Here is a 22,883-nt window from a genome sequence, read left to right as displayed (position 1 = left end):
CAATATACAGAGAAATAGTAACAAAAGGGAAATAATTTACATGGCTATTCCCTTTCATATAGAACACGAACAGAACACTGCTATAACAGACACAAAATATTTGAGAAAGAGATGATATCTACAGGTGCATCTTTGAAGTCTCTTCTAAGAAGAACTTCTCATAGATTTTATTAGAGAACTTATCAATCCCTGATACTTCCTCTTTGGGATTTAGCTGTTTTGGCTCTATATAGAAACATTAACTGAAACCAAAGGTGTTTCTCATATGAAGAATATTTTTAACTATACAATAACAATAAAAAGAACCAACTATTAATTTGAATACACTAATAGTAATGTGTTAAACGATTTCTAAAGAAATAGAATGAACTGCAATATAGTTCTGCAATTCTGTATGTAACAAAATTTTAGAGGAACCTTCTACAACACAAAAATTTCTAAGGGCAATGGAATGATTTTACATCAATATGGTATTGGTCTTCCAGAATTAAATCTAATGTAAATCTACATAAACTTTGTTTCAAACTTTAATGCCTTTTTCTGTTTTAAGCTTTTCGATGTAGTGGCACAACTTCAGAGCTGTTCCTAGCTTAATTCCCATATACTTTATCATAACTTCACTCTGGAGCAGTAGCAGAGCTATCCCATCAATGTCCTACAGAAAAAAGGAAATCAGAATAACTAATAATGCTTTCATATTTTATCAGGAAAGTAATCCTATCTAATAAAGAGAGAATATGCAAATTGACCATCACACGGTCACAAAGATGGTGGCACCCATAGCCACAAGATGGCATCACCCAGTCCCCTCAGCCCCGCCAGAGTCCCCCAGTCCTTTCAGCCCCACTGGGTGGGAGGCAGCAGATGCATGGTGCAGCCGGACCTGCCCTCAGCCCCCCAGCTGCCCAGGGCCGGCCCGAGGTGTGGGCAAGCCTTGGATGTCAGCTGCCCAGCCACCTAGGGCCAGCCTGAGGCACAGGCAAGCCTCAGATGTCAGCTGCCCAGCCAACGCCCAAGGTGTAAGCAAGCCTCGGATGCCGGCTGCCCAGCTGCCCAGGGCAGGCCTGAGGTGCAGGCAAGCCTCCGATGGTGGCTGCCCAGCCACCCAAGGCCACCCGAGGCTCAGGTAACCAGGGCTGGCCAAGGCTTGTGCGGCCAACAGTGGCAACAGCAGAGGTGTGATGGGGGCATCACCTTTCCCTGATCGCTGAGTCGCCTCCCACCCCTGAGGGCTCCCAGACTGTGAGAGGGGGAAGGCTAGGCTGAGGGACCCCCTGCCCTCCAATGCATGAATTTTCATGCACCAGGCCTCTAGTTTCTTTATATAGAAGAATATGTAACATCAATTAGAGGGCAGCTCATTGCAGTTGTATATTCTCTGAACATGCATCTGCTTTATGAAAACTATTAAAGATATAATTTGTATAGCTGAAGCATCATTTGATCCCTTACAAATTTACTTCAAATTTTAAGAATAATTATATCTAACCCAATATCCTAAAAATGTCCTAAGTGTCAAACTACCTAATTTTAAATACTGTATGTTGAATAAAATACTGCATAGCTATGACAAAAAGAATAAAAGCTATGAAGGGCAGAAATAAATTTCAGATGATCATTAACATTTTAAGAAAGACTGGGAATATGAGTATGGCAGCATCAATGCAAACTGTAAATGGGCATCATAACAAGGAGGACACCCTTGTTTGGTGTTGTAGCTATCATTACAAAGGAGAAGATACCTGAGAGTGACCATGCTGAATCATCTTGAGAACTTAAAGACTTGTAATATTTTAGGTACTCAGGTATCCATTTAAAATACAGATCCAACTTCTACCACTTAAGGATCTAACTTTGAGCACAGTAACCTTTCTCACACATGCAGTTCCCTTACAATCCACACTAATCAGTATCAAATTGAAGAGCCTGCACAGAGGTCATTCAGAGGCAGGAAAACTGGATCAAAAGATACATTACGTGTTGCCTGAAGGTGTCAGCAATGGGGATGAATGTCTCACGATCTATATGCTGTAGAAACAGGATCACTTCCTCTACTGTCCAAGTTGCAGGGTCATCAGGGAAGTCTTGTTTTAGTGCATACGGGGCAGTTCCAACTGATGAAACTGCAGCTTCAATGGGGAGAAAAGGACAAATCATACTTGAGTTGATCATTACCCTGAAAGAAGAGATGTTAGGTAGGGAGTAATGGCCTTACTCCTGGAACCATCTGTTAGGTACCCTGGCAAGGACCCAAGACTCCAAGTACAAAATCCAGTGAAAGCTTAGATAAAGATGATGTGAGGATGGGTACCCATGAGCATCCCATCTGACTGCCTATGAACAATAACAGCAGCTTCCGAAGTTACTGTAAAGCTCCAAAACTCATAAAACAGACTGAGCAATCTGAGGTCTCTTTGGCCACAGGCAAATGTAGCAAAATATCTATTACTTGGGTTAAATAAGTTAATTTAAGCTAACCTATTATTATCTAAGTATTTCAATGAATTTATCTCTTATTGATCTATCTAGATTAGGTTTATTTTACTAGCTAAATACAATGGAAATCCCCCAAATTAAGCTTTATAATTTCTTAAAGTTATTCACTTTAATAAATGAATTTCAAAAACCCCATTATCTTTGAGAACCAAATTAGTTCTTTACTGAATCCCTCCTATATATTCACTATAGATATTTTAAGCATTATTTTACTCTTTAAATTCTGCCTCTCAAGGCTTATCTGAATTTTGAAGAAAGCAAGATGATTTCATTCTTAGCTAGGTCAGAAGTAACTTCAACACTATATTCAGTACTTCTTTTGAGTTTAACTACACTGCAATAGCTATTTTGATTGAAGGTTTATATGCTGAAAAATAACAAAGACATGAAACAACTGCAGTGCTCATACCTCAGTAAGTTTTAGCTGTGATGTTCACTAAGTCATGGTGAAATTTCTCTGTGTCTACACATATTCATTTTCTCAACCAGAACACTCAAATCTCTATAGTGTGTTGATAACAAAAGTGGGTTTTGTAATTCTCTAGGAAGATTTGTTTCTCTAACCAAAGACCATCAATACAATTTTGATCTTTCTTATGTGTGAATTAGCCAAAGATGTATCTTTTCTTTCCTATCATCCTGGCTCTGGCCATTTCAAGAGCATTCTGAATATTTACCCTGGAAAAAGGTAAAGAAAAACAAAAGATAAAAATACTCACAATGGGATCATTATGAGTATTAGTGAAGAGGCATATCAGTTGATTAGTGGTGTCTGATACATAAAAGACACTTAATAAATGTTAGTCATCTAAACCAGCCCTTAAATAGGAAATGAACAGCTTCCACTAGCTTGCACCAAGTATGTTGAGGAATATAGGCTAAATAGTGCTACTTGTAATATGTGTCTTTTCACACTCACGGGCGATGCAGGAAGATGAGAAGTTACGGCCCAGGCTATTCTTTTCCAGCAAAGTTGGGTAAGCCATCATCTCAGAGTTGTATGCCACACTGGATTTACCTTGCTCCAGCACAGCAGCAGGTACTGATGTGGAAGCTTGGGCAGCTGAGAAGACACAGGTGGAGCTGTGTCCTTGATTGTCAAAGGAGGCTATGAAAGGGGAGCGCTCCATTCGCTCATCGGAAATGTAATGTATTGAATCTTCCTGTGTGTAGGGAGGGAATGTTGGACTCTGGCTAAGGCGCATCTCTTGATCCTCGTTATCATGGATCAGGGAATCCTGTGATGGGTAATATGTTCCTACAATGTTGCTCTGAGAATCATTTCTGGGCCTTTTTACTGGTGTAGTTGGGCTATAACTTTCTGTATAAGAGAATGAAGCGGGAAGACTCATTTCCTTCTTCTTTTTCTGCAGTTTGACCTTTCTAGAAAGCAGGTAAGTATAATGTTTGTATGCATATCCAAGTGGCTTCTGAAATGACACAAACCCAGCATAATAAACCAATTGTGATTGAGCAAAAAGTAAATAAAACAAGTAGTAAAGACATTAATGTTTATTATCCATTCAACATTGCATTCTATTATTAAAAATAATGTTCTATTTGATCATATGAGTTTTATTCCTCTTCAACCCCACCTTTTAATTGCAGTTTGTACATTCTGGTTACAAACATAAAAATACCCATTGTTCATACATTTCTTAAACCTAAACTTCAGCATTCTTCATAGAAGTTCAGTCTTCTCCCAACTGTTGCTACAAGTATGGATCATCCTTGCAATCTCACAGACTTATTAGTTCTCTCTCATTTCTGACAGGCAATTTCAGCAACCATAAGTTTATTATGGTTGCGAAAATATTTTTATGACACTTACGCGATTTTGCCAGATTAATTTTGTACGAAAACGGTAAATTTTTGAAACCTTTCCATGAATGGTTTTAAACTTCTTATCCAGGTTTTGAATAGCATCTTGGATGATCTATAATAATACAATTTATTAGTAGGTTCTATGTTAAAAGAAAAGTTAACATATAAGAAAATACTATTAAGCCAAAGTTTGACTGCTACAATAAAAGAAAGTTCACAAGCCACCAGAAATGTCTTGCTTTCCAATTGATGCCTAGTTGTTGGTGACATAGTTCCCAGCTGGCTGACATAAGGAGTGCCAACCTCCTATGCAACTACTTCATGTCATATAGGCATTTTCAGAAGCATCAATTCTGAAGTAAATGTAGCACAATTCCTATAACCCATCACATTTACGATCTACTCATTTTACATCAAGGAAGGTACTATTTTAGGAAAGAAATGTTCAATTCTGCTGAAAAGTCAAAGACCCTCTTTCCATATGATGATGTGAACTAATAGGCAGTGAGCATTCTAGTCTGGAAAGAACAGTGAGCCAAATATATCAGATGTGACTTTTGCCTTCAAAGCATTTTTAAATCATGCAATCAACAATTAATGACATACAGTTAATGATCTGTGAATACACATCCCTATCTGCCAAGCAAGTATGTCACAAACAGAACCTGAGAAATTTTGAATACACAGAAATTTCATTCAGGCAAAAAGTACACTTTCATTCAGGCAAAAAATACACTTAAAAAGGCCAGAGCCATTTCCTCATTCACTCATTCCAATAAACATTTATTGAGGGCCTACCACCTGTCAGAACTACTTTGCTAGATGCTAGAAACATGGTCATTAAGAAAAAACAAACAAACAACTCCTGTCCTAAGGAACTTCCGTTTTAGCTGGAGAGAGAGAGAAAAGTAAAGAGATGCTTTCAACAGAGAAACTGAGTAGCAGCCTGGAGAAGAGGTTCTCAAAGTGTGGACCGTGGACTAGCAAGCATCAATACTCTCTTACTGGAAATACAAATTGCCCTACTCCACACCTAACAACTCAGAGTGGGGGCAGCAATGTGTGTTCGCACAAGCCCCCAGGTCACTCTGTTTCTGATCAAGTGTGAGACCCATTGATTGACCTATAGCACTAGGTAAGCAGTGCAGGCTCTAGGGGAAACAAGGTTGAATCTAAATATGAGTTCTGACACTTATTAGCTCTGTGACCTTGGTGAAGTTACTTCACTTCTCTGTGCTTCACTTTCCTCATGTATAGAATCGGGATAAAAATATCTCTGAGTTCTCTTGAAAAAATAAGGTTCTATGGTATTATGTTCATACTAACATAATAATGCTACCTGATGATTGGTCCAATGACGCTCAATCATCTATTCATATTAATATTACTATTATGATTATTATGGCACAGGCAAGAACAGGAGGCTAAGTGTACACAGAAGAGCAAGACCTAACCCATGTTGGTAGAGATGCATAGAAGGGCATACAGAGCAGAAAGAATAGTGTATTAAAAAATACCCAGAGAGAAAACAGGAAGTCAGATGTTTAGATAGTGAACATAACTGACATTCAAAGAGCTGGGTTATTACAGGAAGGAGAAAGGAAGGATGATAGCAAAAGAGGGATAGAAGGCTAAACAAAGTCATTTTGTAAACTGTGGGAGAAGATGCTGAGTGATAGACAGAGGCTGAAGATACAAGAGAGAGAGGGATGGCCCACTAAGGCAGGAGTCTGAACACAGGGAAAGAGGGTCAGAGGAAACCAGCAGAGGTGTTAGCCTTATAGAGGAAGACACCAGAAGAGGAATGGATCCCAGCAAAGTTTGTTGGTTGTGGGGAGAGGAATTAGAACTTGGAAGGGATTTCTGCTCCATGCCCTCCATTTTCTCCATTAAACAAGAGGCAAATATTGGGGTGCCTGGAGCTTTGGGGGGATGGAAGAAGGAGCTGACTAGAGAGCTGCTGAAGTATCACTAGGCAGTGGACAGGGCTGGGGGTTTTACTGAAGAGGATGCTGGGAAAGGATAAAAAAGAAAAGCTGGAAGTGCTGCACCATGTGGTCTAGACTGGGAAGGGAAGGAGTTGAAGAAAGGAGAGAGCTGGCCCACTAGGCGAAATAGAGTGGATCCCTATGGCCCATTCCAGGCCTGTGACTGTGACCTGAGCATCTCTTGTCCTGGATGCTACATCCCACCACATCCTGCACAATTGCTCAGAAGGCCCTGGCAGAGCACTGTCCACCTAGGTCAATGGTTGGCAAACTCATTAGTCAACAGAGCCAAATATCAACAGTACAACGATTGAAATTTCTTTTGAGAGCCAAATTTTTTAAACTTAAACTTCTTCTAATGCTGCATGTGGCTCACGAGCTGCAGTTTGCTGACCACTGACCTAGGTCATCATGGATACTTATGTAAGGAATGCCAGGGATAGCTCTGCTCAAAATCAAAACCTATGTCCCCTATAAGCATTCCACTTCTGTTCTCAATAATAAAAATAACACTCACATAAATATTCTTTACTTTTCAAAGTATGTTAACTCATTTTATTAAAGACACTTGGTATGTTAAGAAACATTTATTTTTTATAAATGTATATTACCTCTAGGGTATACAGCTCACAAAATCCTTGATAATTACATATATTTATCAATCTCTAAAAACATGCTAATTTTTACAAAATCCCCTCAAAACTATGTAAGATATACTCTTGTAAAATAAGTAGGCTGCCGTTTAGTTTGCATTGAAATGCATTTAGACATATTTTAAACTTTATCCAAATCAGCCCATTTCCTTAGAAAGAGCATGTTGGAGAAATTAAATATTGAATAATCTAGAATCTAGATGAGACATAACTACATTTGATCAATTAAGGGCTTTTTTGAAAAAGCTATAAAATCTACATATTGGTATTTCAAAATTTTCACCTACAGATGCTATTTGAACTAGAAATTGTTAAAAATGATAACAATGGGATGATAGTCACAATTTAATACAGTAAAATTTCAACTAATTATATACTTTATACGAGATAAAGAAAACTTCAGCTTAATACTTTAAAAAACTACATTTGACAGACAGAACTCGTGTACCTTGCAACGATTCAGGATATCCACAATTGTTTTTTGTTGCTCTTCATAGGATGTGTTAGACTGAACACCTTGCTGCTAAGATTTTAAATGTTAAGTATTAATTATTTATTTCTGTAAGAGCCAAACTGAATATAAAAGATAAAAAACACTTTATTTAATTAAATTGTTTTTACTTTTCACCAACTATTTAGAATTTCAGAAGTCTTAATATAAAGCAGAATTGAAATAAAAGAAAAACACACATTAATATAATAGAAATGATTACTACTAATTAAGAGAGGGAATAAGGAAATAATTTATTATATCAGAAGGACCTACATTTAGAGTTTTCTACTGAAAATCAGTATTGCTATCAATTTCCTACTATATAAGAAAAAGAAGGAAGTAAAATTGTTAAATGCTCATTGTCTAATGACAGGAGGCAGACAAATTTAGGAGTGAGTAGTATTTTCTTAAGTGTGGTTTGGAGGTTGTCTGCAGTATATGAAAAATTTAAATATTTGTCTTTAAAATGGTTGTGTTATATTTGGCAAACGGCAATTATTACTTACATTGGCATATCCAGCCTTTGATTGATATGCATAAAGAATGCCATTATCATCATCACAAGTAGTTATTCGAGTTTTTACCTAAGGAAGATTTATTAATAAATTAAAAGTAAACATGAAAGATGGAAATGATAGTCACATTTGAGGGCTTCAATTCCATTTTCAAGAAAAATTGAGGGCTTCAATTCCATTTTCAAGAAACTCCAAAATCCTATCTGTGGTATTAAAGGACCTTTGACCATTGTAAGTAAATGTTATGACTACAAGAAAATATGTACTTGCAAAACTGTTTTCTCATTAACCCAACTACACTTAAGACATTATTTCTATCAAGCTCAGCCTCTTGTGTACCTCAGGGTAGAAAGACTAGTCTTCTAGTAATTTGGCACCAGAACTACTATAACAGCAAATATTTCTAACCACAAAGAACCATGTTACATGGCTTTTGATTTTTAAACCATCCAACAGTGCCACTCTGTGGACAAAATAGTAAACACTTAAGTACCTATTTCTTTTTAAAAAACTTTTTATTAAATCCTTATTTTCCTGATTAAAAATGATTTGTTTTATTCGACAGCACATAAGTTAATTATTGCTAGTAAAACATCTTCAATTCTAGGTATTTCTACATAATTTTTAGCAAGGTTTTTTTCTTTCCAGAAGCACTTTTTAATTTAATTATTGTTTCAATTACAGTTTATATTTAATATCACTTTGTATTAGTTTCAAGTATACAGTATAGTGATTAGACAATCACATACTTTAGAAAGTATTCAGCCTGATATTTGTAATACCCACCTGACACTACACATAGTTATTGTAATATTGACTGTATTTCCTATGACTAGTTAGTAAGTACCAATTTGTACTTCTGAATCTCTTCACCTTTTTCTTGATAAATTAATATCTAAAGCACCTTAAAATGTTTTTGGAATTTTTAAAATAAATAGATAACCATTAAATTTCATTTAATAACTTTATTCTAAGAATGAACTATAGGAATAATTTTAAAATAAGCATACTTTAAAGCTATGCATGCCTGTTTCAAAAGATATAACCAAAATAATATGGAATTATTATAGATTAGTACGTATAAAAACATAGCATCTTACCCTGTATTGTGCCTTATGCTTTCCCAAGTGCTTTCACATAATTATGTCAGAAAAAAAATGGAGTCTTTGTAGGCAGTTAACATTATCTCCAAAGATAAAAAGTGTTAGGACTGATATAAGTTAAAAAATTGCCTCTCCCACTTAGGTGGCAGTAATAGCTACACCCTTATGTAATTAATGTGTTTTCTGTTAAGCCAAATTATATATAGCTTAAAATATATTTTTATTCAACTTCAGGGATCAAGAAACATACAACGTGACAGAATGTACAAGACCATAAACATTCTAAAAAACCATTTGGCAGATTCTCATAAAGTTATAATTACATCAACCATATGACCAAGCAATTCAATTCCTGAGCATTTACCCAAAAGAAATGTTAGTATCTGTTCACAAAAAAACTTGTACATGAATGTTCACAGCAGCTTTTAGATCACTATCAAGAACTAAATAAACACTTATGATCTCTGCTTGAAATTAAATTCAATTTAGAAAAGAAATAGAGCACAATGAAAAGAACAAGGACACATTTTTTTTTCAATTTGAAATACAAACCACATCAACTTCACTGGAGCAGCTAGACATCGTTGTGGAATAGGAGCAACTTCACTTCTCTGAGTTGAGCCTAATTATTTTTAAACTTGCTGGAGGGTTTATTTGTGAAACTGCTTGGTCACCTAGGACTGATAAGCCTTCTACTCCTGAAAAACAATGCATAAAAATGTTACTTTACATACTACGTTAATAAACTTAGTATGAATATGTTCTCACAAGCCAACTCAAATTGGAGTCCTGGTTGATTTTCAGAGTTTTCTTGTTCATGATTTAGAATAAACCTTTAAAGCTTGAAGGACTATATTGCCCATGCATAGGAATAAGAATCAAGATCAAACACAATTCCAAATTGTAAAGTGAATGCTTCACAATTTATAGGTTACAGATTAAATGCTGGAAACAAGGCAACATGATTCCTAAGATTCCTTACTGCTTTTGTAAAGAAACTCCAGCAGGCTTTAAATATGAGTCAAGAGTCTGTTCCAGCTTGGGTCTCCACCAGGGTGTGGGCTGGGCAGACCACCTGAGATAGCACCTTCTCATCTGACAGGTGAAAACTGGCTGAGATTATCTCTAAGGTCACTTCAGCTCTAAGATTATGATTGCTTCCATAGTTAAATTTCATATTAAACCTAAATAAATGTATATAAAATATCAGCTAAAGATCTTTCAGAATTATGTAGGCTTGGTTCTGGTTCTGGGTCATTTAACTCTGCAAATAGGAAAAAACATGGAGTGTAATGCAATCATATTATATCTTGTAATAAGGATTCGAACCCTGGCTGGCATCATGGCACTAGAAGGGGGACATACATGAGAGTGCTAATTCTATTTATCCACCCAGAGCCAGACCAGTAATAACAGAATGAAGGAAGAATTAAGTGTCAAGTTAGATAAATGTAGGCTAATACTGTGTGAAATGTGCAGTTATAAAATATATCCAATTTCAGCTGTAACTTCAACCAAATTTTATTATTTTATACTATGTGTAATTTTCCTGATAAGAGTAATAACAAGCTATGAACAACTAAACTGCGATGTTTTGGACAAAGAAAGATTACATAGCAACGAAAAGAAATTAACTATTGCTATGCACAAGGACAAATCTCACAACCATAACATTGAGTAAAGGCCAGAAAATAGTACCAACTTCATGGAGTTATGATTATTAAATGCTTGGAACAATGACTAGCATAGCAAAGGCACCCGCTATTGGCTACTATTATTTTATTATTTGGGTATTCACAGCATCCTCCCAACTATTCATCATGAAGCACATGTGCAACATGCAACAAATCCTCAGGGTCATAACATATAAATCTGATTTACTTTGCATCTGGACACTGCAGATATAGCAACCATTTCTTAATTTCGTAAAGAAATTTGAAGTACTAGAGCACAGGAAAAATAACTGGGCTTTAAGAAATACTGAAACCCAAGACCAAATTGCAAATTTTGCTATTTTGCTTTTGGCAGGTATTTAATCTCTCTGTCTTAATTTCTTAACCTGAAAAGTTGGAATAATATCTACTCCACAGGGCTGTGAAGACCAAATGACACAGTTAAACAATCAACATCATGTCTGGTCCATAGCAGGTACAGCATAAACTTCGTTTTCCTTTTACTTCTTCCCACAAGGTAAATAAAGTTTGCACAAGATTTTCTTAGAGCTCAACCATGATTAGATTTTGCAAAATCAGTTAATATAATCCATTAAATTCAAAATCCTGCAAAATGAGTTTACTTAAAAAATGAAGCTCATCCATATTTTACAATAGAAAAAAAATCTAAATTCTTGACAACGTAAGACCAAAAAGCCACCCAGTTTTTATGACGTTTTTTAGACATTAGAGACATTTCAAAGGCATTTTTCAAAAGTCACTTGAAGATTCTGCTCCCAAGGTACAAGGCATTCACTTGCCATCAACTTTTCACAATGGTGAGGGATGAAAGTGGCCTTTCACTGGAAAACAAAAAGGAATACATAGCAAAACAGGGCAGATTACAACAGCCAGGCCACTCCAAAAACTTTTTAAAACAAAACTATGTCACCCTGGCAGGCATTGCTCAGTGGTTGAAGGTCGACCTGCGCAACAGAGAGTCCAGGTTTTGATTCCCAGTCAAGGGCATGTACTACCCCACCAGGGGTGGGGTGAGTGCAGGATGCAACCAGTGGATGTGTCTCTGTCACACCAATGTTTCTCTTTCTCAAAAAAAGGAAAAAAATATCCTAGGGCAAGGATTTAAAAAACACACACAAACTGTGTCAATACACTGAACAATCACGATTTATAAATATGAAACCAGTTTAAAACTCTAGTCTGAATTCCAGGAGAGCTAGGTAGGGAAGGAGGGAAACGATCCCCAACAAACGAAGTACTCAAAAGACCTTTCTTTCTCCTCATTTACGTATTTACAATAAAAGAGCGAGGCTGCACTATCTTTGATCAAACACAGCTACCATCAAAGCTTCAAAAACACTGTCTTGATATGCCAAGGAAGAAAAAGAATGAAAAAAAAAAAGATAAACTCGTCCTCGAAGGTCAGCACCAAATATTCAAAAAGTGGCCAAATCGCAAAAGCTCACATGCCCCGGCATTCCGGGAAGGCAATGGGAACCAGTGGGAAGCAGCCCGAATTAACCAGACACACTCCACATTAGCACTGCTGAAATTAAAATGTATACTTGTTCTTCCAGAAAAGCAAATTCTTCCTCTTCCCTCACACAAATCCTCCCACTTCACACCTGACCCCTCTCCGGAGTTCCTCGGGCATTAAAATCACTCAACTGCTTTCTCGCCCACACCCAAGACAAGAAAATTCAAGGAGAGGGTAAATATCGCTGGATAAACCTTTTCTGGTGACAAATTCTGTAACACCAGCCTCCGGAAGACACAGGAACCGACTAGCTGTGGCCCGTCCCTCGTGGCTTCAATGGCGAAGACCCTTTGGAGCCACTCGAAGTCGTGTAGAAGCAGAGCAGGGCCACGTGACATCCAGCAACGGTCAAGGCGAAAGCCAGACGTTAGAGAGCAGGACGTTGCTAGAGAGACCTCCCAGGAAAAGGCCTTTACTGCCCACTGCGCAGTGGCTGGTGGGATTGGAATCCTGCACTGACCGCAGGTGTGAACCTCTATTGCTGAGAGAAGCTTCTGGAGCTGTGCAGGAGATGCTCGCGCATGCGCACGGGATGGATTGTGGGGGCAGCTCTCGGGGATGTGGCACTTAGGCCCGTGTCCTCCCCACTGTCACTGATTGGTTCTTTAAAGCTTTCTTTGAAACATAATTCCTCTCCGACCCCTCCTTGTAAGAGGTCCACGTTGACGGGATCCTAAGTGTGCTCATTAGTATTGGAATTTGAGGGGGAGAGAGACGGGGCCTTAGCGATCAATCTTAGTAATTGTGGTTTGGTACAAGTACTGACCCTGGAGCCAGATTTTCTGGGTTGGAACCTCAGCCCCAACATTAGTTACTCTATGGCTTTGGGCAAGTCAGTCAACGCTCTATGCTTTAGTTTCCCTATCTATAAAATGGGCACAATGTGGGGAGAACATGAGTTGGAGTAAGCAAAGCACTTAGAACACTATCTGGTACATGAATTTGCTATGTAATAAAGGTTACATGACATTATTTAGTGGCATATTGTCTTATATATATCGAGGCTGCCCATCTTGGGAAGGAGTAACAGTGTGGAACAGTCTGAGTACTTATTAGAAGTAAAGCCAGAAATTTTTTCCTAACTCAGAGAGGGGCTACAGAAAAGTATATCCAACATTGGAAATGTGTTATTTCTCCTCTCAAATACAAAGCAAGATTAGAGCTCATTGTAGAGACGGTATTTATTATTATTATTATTATTATTATTATTATTATTTTGCTCATATTTTTGCCATAGTAGTCTCCCCTCCTTATGTCCAGTTCTCTATAAAATGCTTGTGTTTGTGAAACCCCAAGAACGCAATTATATAACAACTATAAAGCCAATGCTCGAAAACACGCAGCTCCGCCCACCTGCACGCACCTCACAGCGCTCACAGCCCTGCCCAACTGCACTGGTCTTTGGTGGTTAAGGCATTAGGGCCACAGGCCTTTTATAATATAGAAGAAGAGAAAAACCGGTTTAATTGCAGTCACGTTTATTTGCAGTTTCAATACACACTTTCTAGGTAATCAAACTTTCCTGGTACATTTTTTTAAAGGGGTTCACAATGAAACTGTCACCATTTTTACTAAAAATAAATACAAGACTTAAAGTGTTGCACAGCTCTAAAATATACAAAGGCTTGAATGTAAACGTTGAAAACATCTTACAAAAGAAACAATTTTTTGCAACAATTTAAAAAGTTCATATTTACAAATATTACAAAAATACAAAATGGATGCAAGTCCATAAACCATTGTCTTTTCGGCCAGCATGAATTGGTTCTAGTACCAAAATAGTGACACATCATAGTTTTAAATCTTTGTCATGATCTAGTTTTCTAAATCAGCCACCACTGCAGCAACTGTACTCACTCACTGACCTTTGGCAAGAGCAAACAGTGTGTTTTATTTGCTATAACTAGTCCATGTCCTCTACTTAGCCAAAACATTAAAAAAAAATCAAAAAGTAAGGAAAAAATTTCCCCCACACAACATAGACATGTTGTATAAACATAAAAGCACAAAAAATTAGCATCAGTGCAAACAACAGAAGAAAACCTGGGAGTGATGTTTTTTTGAAATACCTAATGTGTGTACCCTGCTTCAAGATGGCAGTGATGTTGAAGACAGCCTCTAAATCTTGGTCTTATATACTATGTAATAAAGCCATGTAGAATATTCCAGATTACTAAGGAATTCATTGCTTCCCCCCCCCAAGTTTGTTACTCAATAGTATTTTCCACAGTAAATTTAAAATCCATCTTTATTTGGGTTTTTTAAAATCTATGAAATATAAAATAGAGAACCTCTACTATAGATTTTTAGAGTAAACAAAATAAGTAAAACTATATTATAAGGGTTAGTTCTATGATCGTTACATATAGAAGGTATCTTATTGCCTCACAATTCAAGTCAATATGTATTTTAAGATATACATGGTACCATTACTTAAATTAATGTCAATAATAAAAAGGTGACATTTATTAAAGCCAATTCATGTTTTCTATTCAAGATTTAGAATCACTTTTAAAGCCCACAGACCTTTCTTTACACTTAAAAACCCCCTAACTACACAAAGCCATACTGCAAACGAACTGCTTTTATGAAAATTACAAAAGATAGCCTATTGTGACTGGAAATGACTGTTTCTTACCACATTTGTCTAAAAACTTTATTTTTTAAAATTTTGCCAAGTGTACTTTTCAAAGCATGAGAAAAAGATATTCATGTTCCCATGTGGTGTCAAACCATGTTGGTTTTCTTAAGTCATGGGTTCCAATGAGAAATGATGGTACATTTTTTTCAAACCGCAAACATATTTCTTTTAATAAAAAGTATAACATTTCATAAATGTTCAAATGTACCCTTTACCAGGTAGCTTATCTATCCCAGCCCAAGAGCGTGCGTGTGCACGCACGTGAACATGCACACACACAAACACACACATTCTCCCTCCTCTACCCCACCACCCCCTGTACCCATTTTACATACAAGGATGACAAGAAATTAAGGAACACAATTTGATAGGTGAAAACAAATAGTAGAAGCCAGACTTGTTCTTTTTTTCCAAACAAACAAACAAACAGAAAAACCCAACAGCAATCAGATTCTCTAATTCTCAATCTGTAACATCTTAGAGAGTATTTATTTTTAAATACAGCATCTTCTTAGACCAGGTTTCTCCCTTCATATTGCATGAATGAAATCAAAACCACACCCTCTTTTTCACACATCCTACTTTCCCAAATACCACTTGCATAAGCTTAAAGCCAGCCGCATATCAATTTCTTGGTAACTCTGGTATGTTCTATTATTCTAATTGCATTCTATTCTTTTATAGGCCATATCCCTCCTTAGTTCTCTCCACTTGCTTGCTACCTTTTCCCATTCAAAACATATTCTAAATACATAACTACTTATATTTCTGACATTTCAAACATTAACATCAGTTCTTGTTAAAATCAGAGGTGTAAAAACTATTTGCAGATTTCAACTTGTAACTACATTTTTTTTTCAATTTTAAGACAAGAAAATTCAAGTAATTTCAAGTAATTCAGCTTGTTTCCCTGCCTTCATTTTATCAGAGCACTTGCTCTGACATTTCCTTTCCCACCCACCACCCCTCCCCCTTTGCCATCAAGCAGATATAGTAAAATCAGACAAAAACTCAGGTGTATGTAGCATTGTGAACCAGAGCTGTCCCCCATTCCCAGCTTAACAGTGAATATAAATAATGCATATACACATACCTATTTCCCAACTACATTGTTCACAGTGTCATTTCTGTTAATTTTTAGGTAGCACAAATCTCATCAGCACAGAGAAGATTCACTGAAAACTCATTGCAGGTATTTCTGATAAATCAACAACTCTGTAGCATGCTTATGTTTTATTTTTGTTAAAGAACCTGGAGCTAATTTCTAGACTGTTTAAGGAGTTTTAAAATTATAGTCATTAGATTATGACTTTTTATGTCTCCGGGAGCCTAATATAAAACATAACCTAAAATTAACTAGTTTTCCCTGCTCATTCTCTTTAAAGCAATTCATTGAAACATTAAAGTTTAAAGGACACTGTAAAATGCTGTTGTTCAGGGCTTTGTATTGAGAATGATGATTTCTCTCATTGATTAAAAAATCAAAAGCATGCTTTTCATTCTGTCCAAATTACCATATGGCAAATCATAGCCACGTGATTATTACTATTAGCTTGTTTGGTGCTGCAATTTGTCACAAAAATAGTTAGGTCTGAATTCCTTATTTTAAATTAATCACATTTCAGTATATGACCTCAAGATTTCCTTTATTTCACCAGTTTAAAATTCATATATGAGGTTTATCACTCAGAAATCATATTGGTGGACATTTAAATATGGTAATTAATATGAAAATGGTATTCACAGAATACAATTATTACACTTTATCTGTTGTGTTCTATAAACAGTTGGTGTGCAGTAGATAATTGGCCACATGTCCACTCGTCATCGATAAATCTATTTACACATTTTTATCAAAAATATGGTATTTACATGTGTGTAGTTCTTTCTTCTAAATTTTACTTTAGTTCATTTTAATGTAAAAAAATACCAAACCTCCAGAGTAATTTCATCTTCTTAAGAATTATGACAGTGAGGATTTTCTTTTCTGAATAGGCAGCTCTGGGAAAAAATTTTTCTAGGTTTCATGAAAAGCAGACATTTTAAAATTCTATGTTATCAAAAGGAATGGCATTGGGTAAATCAAACTAAGCTAAAGAAAAATATGAAAGACAGTGCAGCTACTTAAAACATGGAAAATAATCAAGAAAGACCAAACCACCTTCTGTTTCCCCAGCAAATATTTAGGAATTCATTGGTAGTAAGTGATGGTACCCCATGACATGCTGACTTTTCCCTAGCCTTCTGTTCTGTTCCCCCATCCTCATAGACTAAGGGTTTTGGCCTTTGATAGCTAGCCTGACACAGGCCACCTATGTTGAGCTCTGGGAGGATCGGTCGTCATGCGGGCTCCCATCAGAATTTTCTGTCTCCCCCTCAGAGATGGCTTGCATGGGCGCATTGTACAGCCTGCAGCGGACACTGTAGCGGCTGCTGCTGGCCACAGGAGGGGCCCGAGAACGTCCAACCCTTGCTGATGCTGAGGTGGCAAAGTTCTTCGAGGCAAACCCTTCTGCATTAACTCGTGGGGAGCATGGAGAGAGTGGGGACAATGCTTCGGCCCCAAGTGCCCCCTGATGGGCTTCATGGGTGCTTTGGGGAGATTCAGCTGTGAGCTCCCCAGGAGGTTTAGGCAGGATGGGACTCTTCAGAATCTCAGTAGCAGACATGCGATAACTGGAATCCGAACGACTGCCTTTCTTGAGGAGTAACAGCTTAAACTCTTCATTGGACGTGTTGGACTTTTTAGCATTTCGGTAGATAAGGCCAGGAGACCTCTGGCTGTTGGGGGTGGTCACATTGCTGTTGGGTGAAGTGACGGAACCAGTGCTGCTACTGCTACTGCTGCCAAGGGAAGCTCTTGATTTGCTTCGAACAGACATGTCCCCAGAATCTTTTCTTCCAAGTACTTTCCTTTTAGACCTTTTAAGAAAAGGAAGAATCTCAGTCCAGTTACATTTTTATGAAATGGAAAGCGTTAAGTCATGTTCACACATCTCCTTAAAGAGCATTTTGGTGCACGCTATCTGATCAGATACTACTTATTAGGGCTGTGGAGATGAGGCGTAGAATACAGTCCTTACCCTTGTAGCACTTACAGCTGGAGGGAAATTATCTGATAACCATTGGACACAAATTAGATTTTGGAAATGACCATTTCAAATAATGACTAATGCGGAGGCTAGAGGTTCCAGAGGAGGACTTATTGGGATGTTTTAGTATAAGAAAATACTGCTGTCTGACTCCTGGTTAGAATGTAGACAGTGAAGAAGTGTAGCTTTCTTTTATTAAATCTCTCTCTCCAATATGGATAAAATGCTTTGATGTTTGATATTCCAATGAATACTAGAAGAGCAAAGTAGATGGAACTGTGGATGAGACAGGATTAGCTATAGGTTGCTGTTTTACAGGCTTGGGTGATGGATATGTGTGTCTGTGTGTGTGTGTGTGTGGGGGGGAGGTCTTGTGTGAATTATACTATTTGATCTGCTTTTTAAATTAAAAAAATTCTTATATGACTTTTTAAATAAGTTAATCCATTTTGGGCTGCAAATAACATTATCCATAACTGCTTGGGACCATCAACAATGTATTAATCAGTAAACCAACTTTCTATAAGTAGCTGAAAACTTAGACCACATTTGGATATCTTAAAGCTTTGTACACTGTAAGTTATCAAGAAAACAAAACCATTCTTAAGAAGATACAAATAAATGGGTGCATATTCCGTGCTAATAGATAGGAAGAATTAACTTATTTAAAATGTCCTCACCCAGCCAGCATGGTTCAGTGGTTGAGTGTCAACCTATCAACCAGGATGTCATGGTTCCATTCCCAGTCAGGACACATGTCCAGGTTGCAGTTTCAATCCCCATGTGGGGAGTGCAGGAGACAGCCAATAAATGATTCTCTCTCATCATTGATGTTTCTTTCTCTCTCTCCCTCTCCCGTCCTCTCTGAAATCAATAAAATATTTTTTAAATGTCCTTACCCTGGCCAGTGTTTCTAAGTGGTTAGAGCATTGGCCCCGTGCACAGAAGGGTTGCCAGTTTGATTCCCGGTTATGGGCAAGTATGTGGGTTGCAGGTTCCATTGCAAGCCCAGGTCAGGGTGCGTGTGGGAGGCAACTAATTGATCTCTCTCTCTCTCTCTCTCTCTCTCCCTCCCTCTCTTTCTCTTTCTCTCTCTCTCCTCTTCCTCCACACTCTCTGAAAAAAAAATCAATGGGAAAAATATCCTCAGGTGAGGATTAACAACAACAAAAGTTGTCCATACTACCCAAAGCAATCTATAGGTTCAATGCAATCCGTATCAAAATACCAGTGGCATTTTTCACAGAACTAGAACAAATAATCCAAAATTTTATATGGAATCACAAAAGACCCCCAAATAGAAACAGCAGTCGTGAAAAAGAAGAACTAAGTTGGAGGTATCACACTATCTAATAGCAAGCTATTCTACAACTCTATAGTAATCAAAACAGCATGGTACTGGCATAAACAGAAACAGAACAATGGAACATAATAGAGAGCCCAGAAACAAACCCACACCTAAATGGTCAATTAATCTATGACAGAGGAGATAAGACCAAACAATGGGGTAAAGGCAGTCTTTTCAATAAACGGTGTTGGGAAAACTGGACAGATACATGCAAAAAATGAAACTAGACTACTTTTTTACACCATCCTATCTTATAAAAGAGTAATATGCAAATTCACCATCACTCCGCTACACCACAAACCATGCCCACAAAGCCATGCCCACAAGCCAATCAGAGCGAGTATGCAAATTAACCCAACCAAGATGGCTACTGCCACGGAGAAAGCAAGAGGGAGGCTTGGGTTTCCCAGGCGATGGAGGAAGCCAAGCTTTCCACACACCCTGGCCGGCCTAGGCCTCCACTCAAGGCTACAAAGTTTCAATTATAGAAGATACATAAATCCCCTGCTGCCATGGAGTGAGCAGGAGGCTTGGCTCCGCTCCAGGCTACAAAGTTTCAATTGTAGAAGATAAATAAACCCCAGATACCAGGGCCTCCACTTGGGTCGCCAGGGGGTGTGGCCGGCCTGCAAACCACCACAGGCCCCTCACCCAGGCCTCCTCATGCCCCAAGGGAACCCCACCCTGATCTGGGACACCCTTCAGGGCAAACCAGCCGGTCCCCACCCATGCACCAGGCCTCCATCCTATCTAATAAAAGAGTAATATGCAGACTGACCATCACTCCAAACACAATATGGCTTCCCCCATGTGGACACAAGATGGCCACCACAAGATGGCCAGCAGGGGAGGGCAGTTGGGAGGGACCAGGCCTGCAAGGGAGGGCAGTTGGGGGTGATCAAGCCTGCAGGGGAGGGCAGTTAGGGGTGACCAGGCCGGTAGAGGAGGGAAGTTGGAGGCAAACAGGCTGGCAGGGGAGCAGTTAGACATCAATCAGGCTGGCAGGGGAGTGGTGAGGGGGGATCAGGCTGGTAGGCAGAAGCGGTTAGGGGAAATCAGGAAGGCAGGCAGGCAAACAGTTGGGAGCCAGCAGTCCTGGATTGTGAGAGGGATGTCTGACTTCCCGTTTAGGCTCGATCCTGGTGGGATTGTACCTAAACGGGCAGTCGGACATCCCTCGAGGGGTCCCAGATTGGAGAGGGTGCAGGCTGGGCTGAGGGACACCCCCCCTCCGTTCACGAATTTTGTGCACCGGGCCTCTAGTATACAAGAATAAACTCAAAATGGATTAAAGACTTAAAATATGAGACCCCCAAACCATTAAAACTCCTAAAAGAAAACATAAACAGCAAACTCCCTGACATTGCTCTTCAAAGGAAACCATCAACAAAACAGACACCCTACCGAATGGGAGAAGATATTCACCAATGATATATCTGATAAGGGGTTAATATGCAAAATTTACAAAGAACTCATACAACTTAATACCAAAACAATAAACAACCCAATTTAAAAAAAATGGGCAGAGGACTTGAATATACATTCATCCAAGGAGGACATAAAGATGGCCAATAGACTTATGAAAAGATGCTCAACGTCACTAATCATCAGAGAAATGCAAATTAAAACCACAATGAGATATTGCCTCATACGTGTCAGAATGACCACCATCAATAAATCAATAAACAAGTGTTGGTGAGGATGCAGAAAAAAGGGAACCCTCATGCACTGCAAATTGGAATTGTGGGATTCGTGCAGCCACTATGGAAAACAGTGTGGAGGTTCCTCAGAGAATTAAAAATAGAACTACCTTATGACCCAGCAATTCCACTTCTGGGTATTTATCTGAAGAAATCCAAAGCATGAATTTGACAAGATATACATATCCCTATGTTCATTGCAATGTTATTGACAATAGCCAAGATATGGAACTAACCCAAATGCCCATCAATAGACAAGTGTATAAAAAAGCTATGGTACATATATACAATAGAAAATTACTCAGCCATAAAAAAGAATGAAACATTATCAGTTGCGACAACATGGATAGACCTATAGGATATTATTCTAAGTGATATTAGTCAGACACAGAAAGACAAATGCCATATGAATTCACTTATATGTGGAATCTAAAGAACAAAATAAATGAACAAACAAAACAGAAACAGACACAGATACAGAAAACAAACTGATTATTTCAATATGTAAGGGAGATTGGGGAGGTGAGTGAAAAAGGTGAAATGATTAAGAAGTACAGACTCACAGTTAGAAAATAGTCATGGGAATGTAAATTATAAATACTGTAATAACTCTGTATGGTGCTAGGTGGCTACTAGACTTATCAGAGGATCACTTCATAAGTTACGTAAATGTCTAACCACTATGCTGCACTCCTGAAACTAATATAATATTGAATGTTAACTGTAATTGAAAAAAAAATAGCCTGGCTGTTGTGGCTCTGTGGTTGAGCGTCAACCTATGAACCAGGAGATCAAGATTTGATTCCCGGTCAGGGCACATGCCTGGGTTTCAGGCTTGATCCCCAGTGAGGGGTGTGCAGGAGACAGCCAATCAATGATTCTCTTTCATCATTGATGCTTATATCTCTCTCTCCCTTCCTCTCTGAAATAAATAAAAATATATTTTAAAAGAAAGAAAAAAATATAAAATACACAAGTTAGAATATAATATGCATTTATTATACATGGGAAAAATATAAAGGAATAGACTCCAAATTTAATGGCAGTTATCGTAGAATGACTGGATTTCTATTTTCTGTGTTAAATATTTCAAGTTTGAATTGTGTTGCATTTGCAAGAAGAACAATAAAAGATTCAAAAAATACTTTCCCTTAAAAAAACCCACAAAATTGTTCTGGTCACTGTGCTGCACATGCATACATACATATATACATACGTACTAAACAAATGCAAATCTAGATTTAAAAACTTAGTAAGTCTACCAAACCTAGATACCCATCATTATATTATTTATCTTGATTAGTAAACCAGTGTACATTCAATGAATCTTCAGCATGACTCAGCTCATTGATAAGTATTCTAAAAATCCATAGGGTAGAGAAAATGTCAGCTTTGCAATTAGAGACCAGCCTTATTTGGGTTCACTGAAACCTTTGTGGTTATCTTGTGTATGCCAGTGTCCAGTTATGAAAGGAGTAGGCACACTATGATTGGGTAGCTCAGTCTGATATCGGTTCAGTTTCCAAGGGTTAGTTCCTGTTCTGTTCTTCAGTCACAAGTTGTAAGTATTCTTGCCTATGGGCACTGACCACAAGGATGCAGGGGAAGGATGAGAGAATGTGAAAGGGCAGCATGGACACAACACTGTCCTAAAAAGCAGCCTAGAGGACATCCCCTGTTCAGGGGATATGGAGCATTAATTTTAGAGAAGGCCAGTGTTATTAAAGAAATTTAAGTTTTAGGAAGAGAGGGAAAAGGGGGGCAGTGGTTAGTTGTTCTGAGCTATGATATGGGTAGGTTTTAATACACTGTCGTCTCAA

The 22,883-nt window shown here is 38.0% G+C and overlaps 2 protein-coding genes across 2 annotated transcripts in view; both read right to left on the bottom strand.

Moving 5' to 3' along the window:
* Window positions 1–455: 455 nt before the first annotated feature.
* On the bottom strand, window positions 456–9,654 carry SCML1 (Scm polycomb group protein like 1; the record flags this gene model as incomplete). Its single annotated transcript, XM_079765969.1, has 7 exons — window positions 456–655; window positions 1,978–2,129; window positions 3,416–3,926; window positions 4,328–4,432; window positions 7,410–7,481; window positions 7,961–8,038; window positions 9,625–9,654. The coding sequence occupies 7 exons, from the start codon at window positions 9,652–9,654 to the stop codon at window positions 521–523; spliced, it is 1,083 nt and encodes a 360-aa protein (XP_079622095.1). The 3' UTR covers window positions 456–520.
* A 6,252-nt stretch (window positions 9,655–15,906) lies between these two features.
* Window positions 15,907–22,883, bottom strand: part of NHS (NHS actin remodeling regulator) — a gene marked incomplete at its 5' end in the record, with an annotated part of 164,543 nt that continues 157,566 nt past the window's right edge. The window contains one exon of the mRNA XM_079765653.1: window positions 15,907–17,845. Coding sequence (XP_079621779.1) covers window positions 17,236–17,845 — 610 coding nt within the window. The 3' untranslated portion in view covers window positions 15,907–17,235. The remainder of the gene's footprint in view (window positions 17,846–22,883) is intronic.

This window comes from Cnephaeus nilssonii (assembly GCF_951640355.1).
Source record: "Cnephaeus nilssonii genome assembly, chromosome: X".
Lineage (NCBI taxonomy): Eukaryota > Metazoa > Chordata > Mammalia > Chiroptera > Vespertilionidae > Cnephaeus > Cnephaeus nilssonii.
This window is presented reverse-complemented; position numbering and strand designations above follow the sequence as displayed.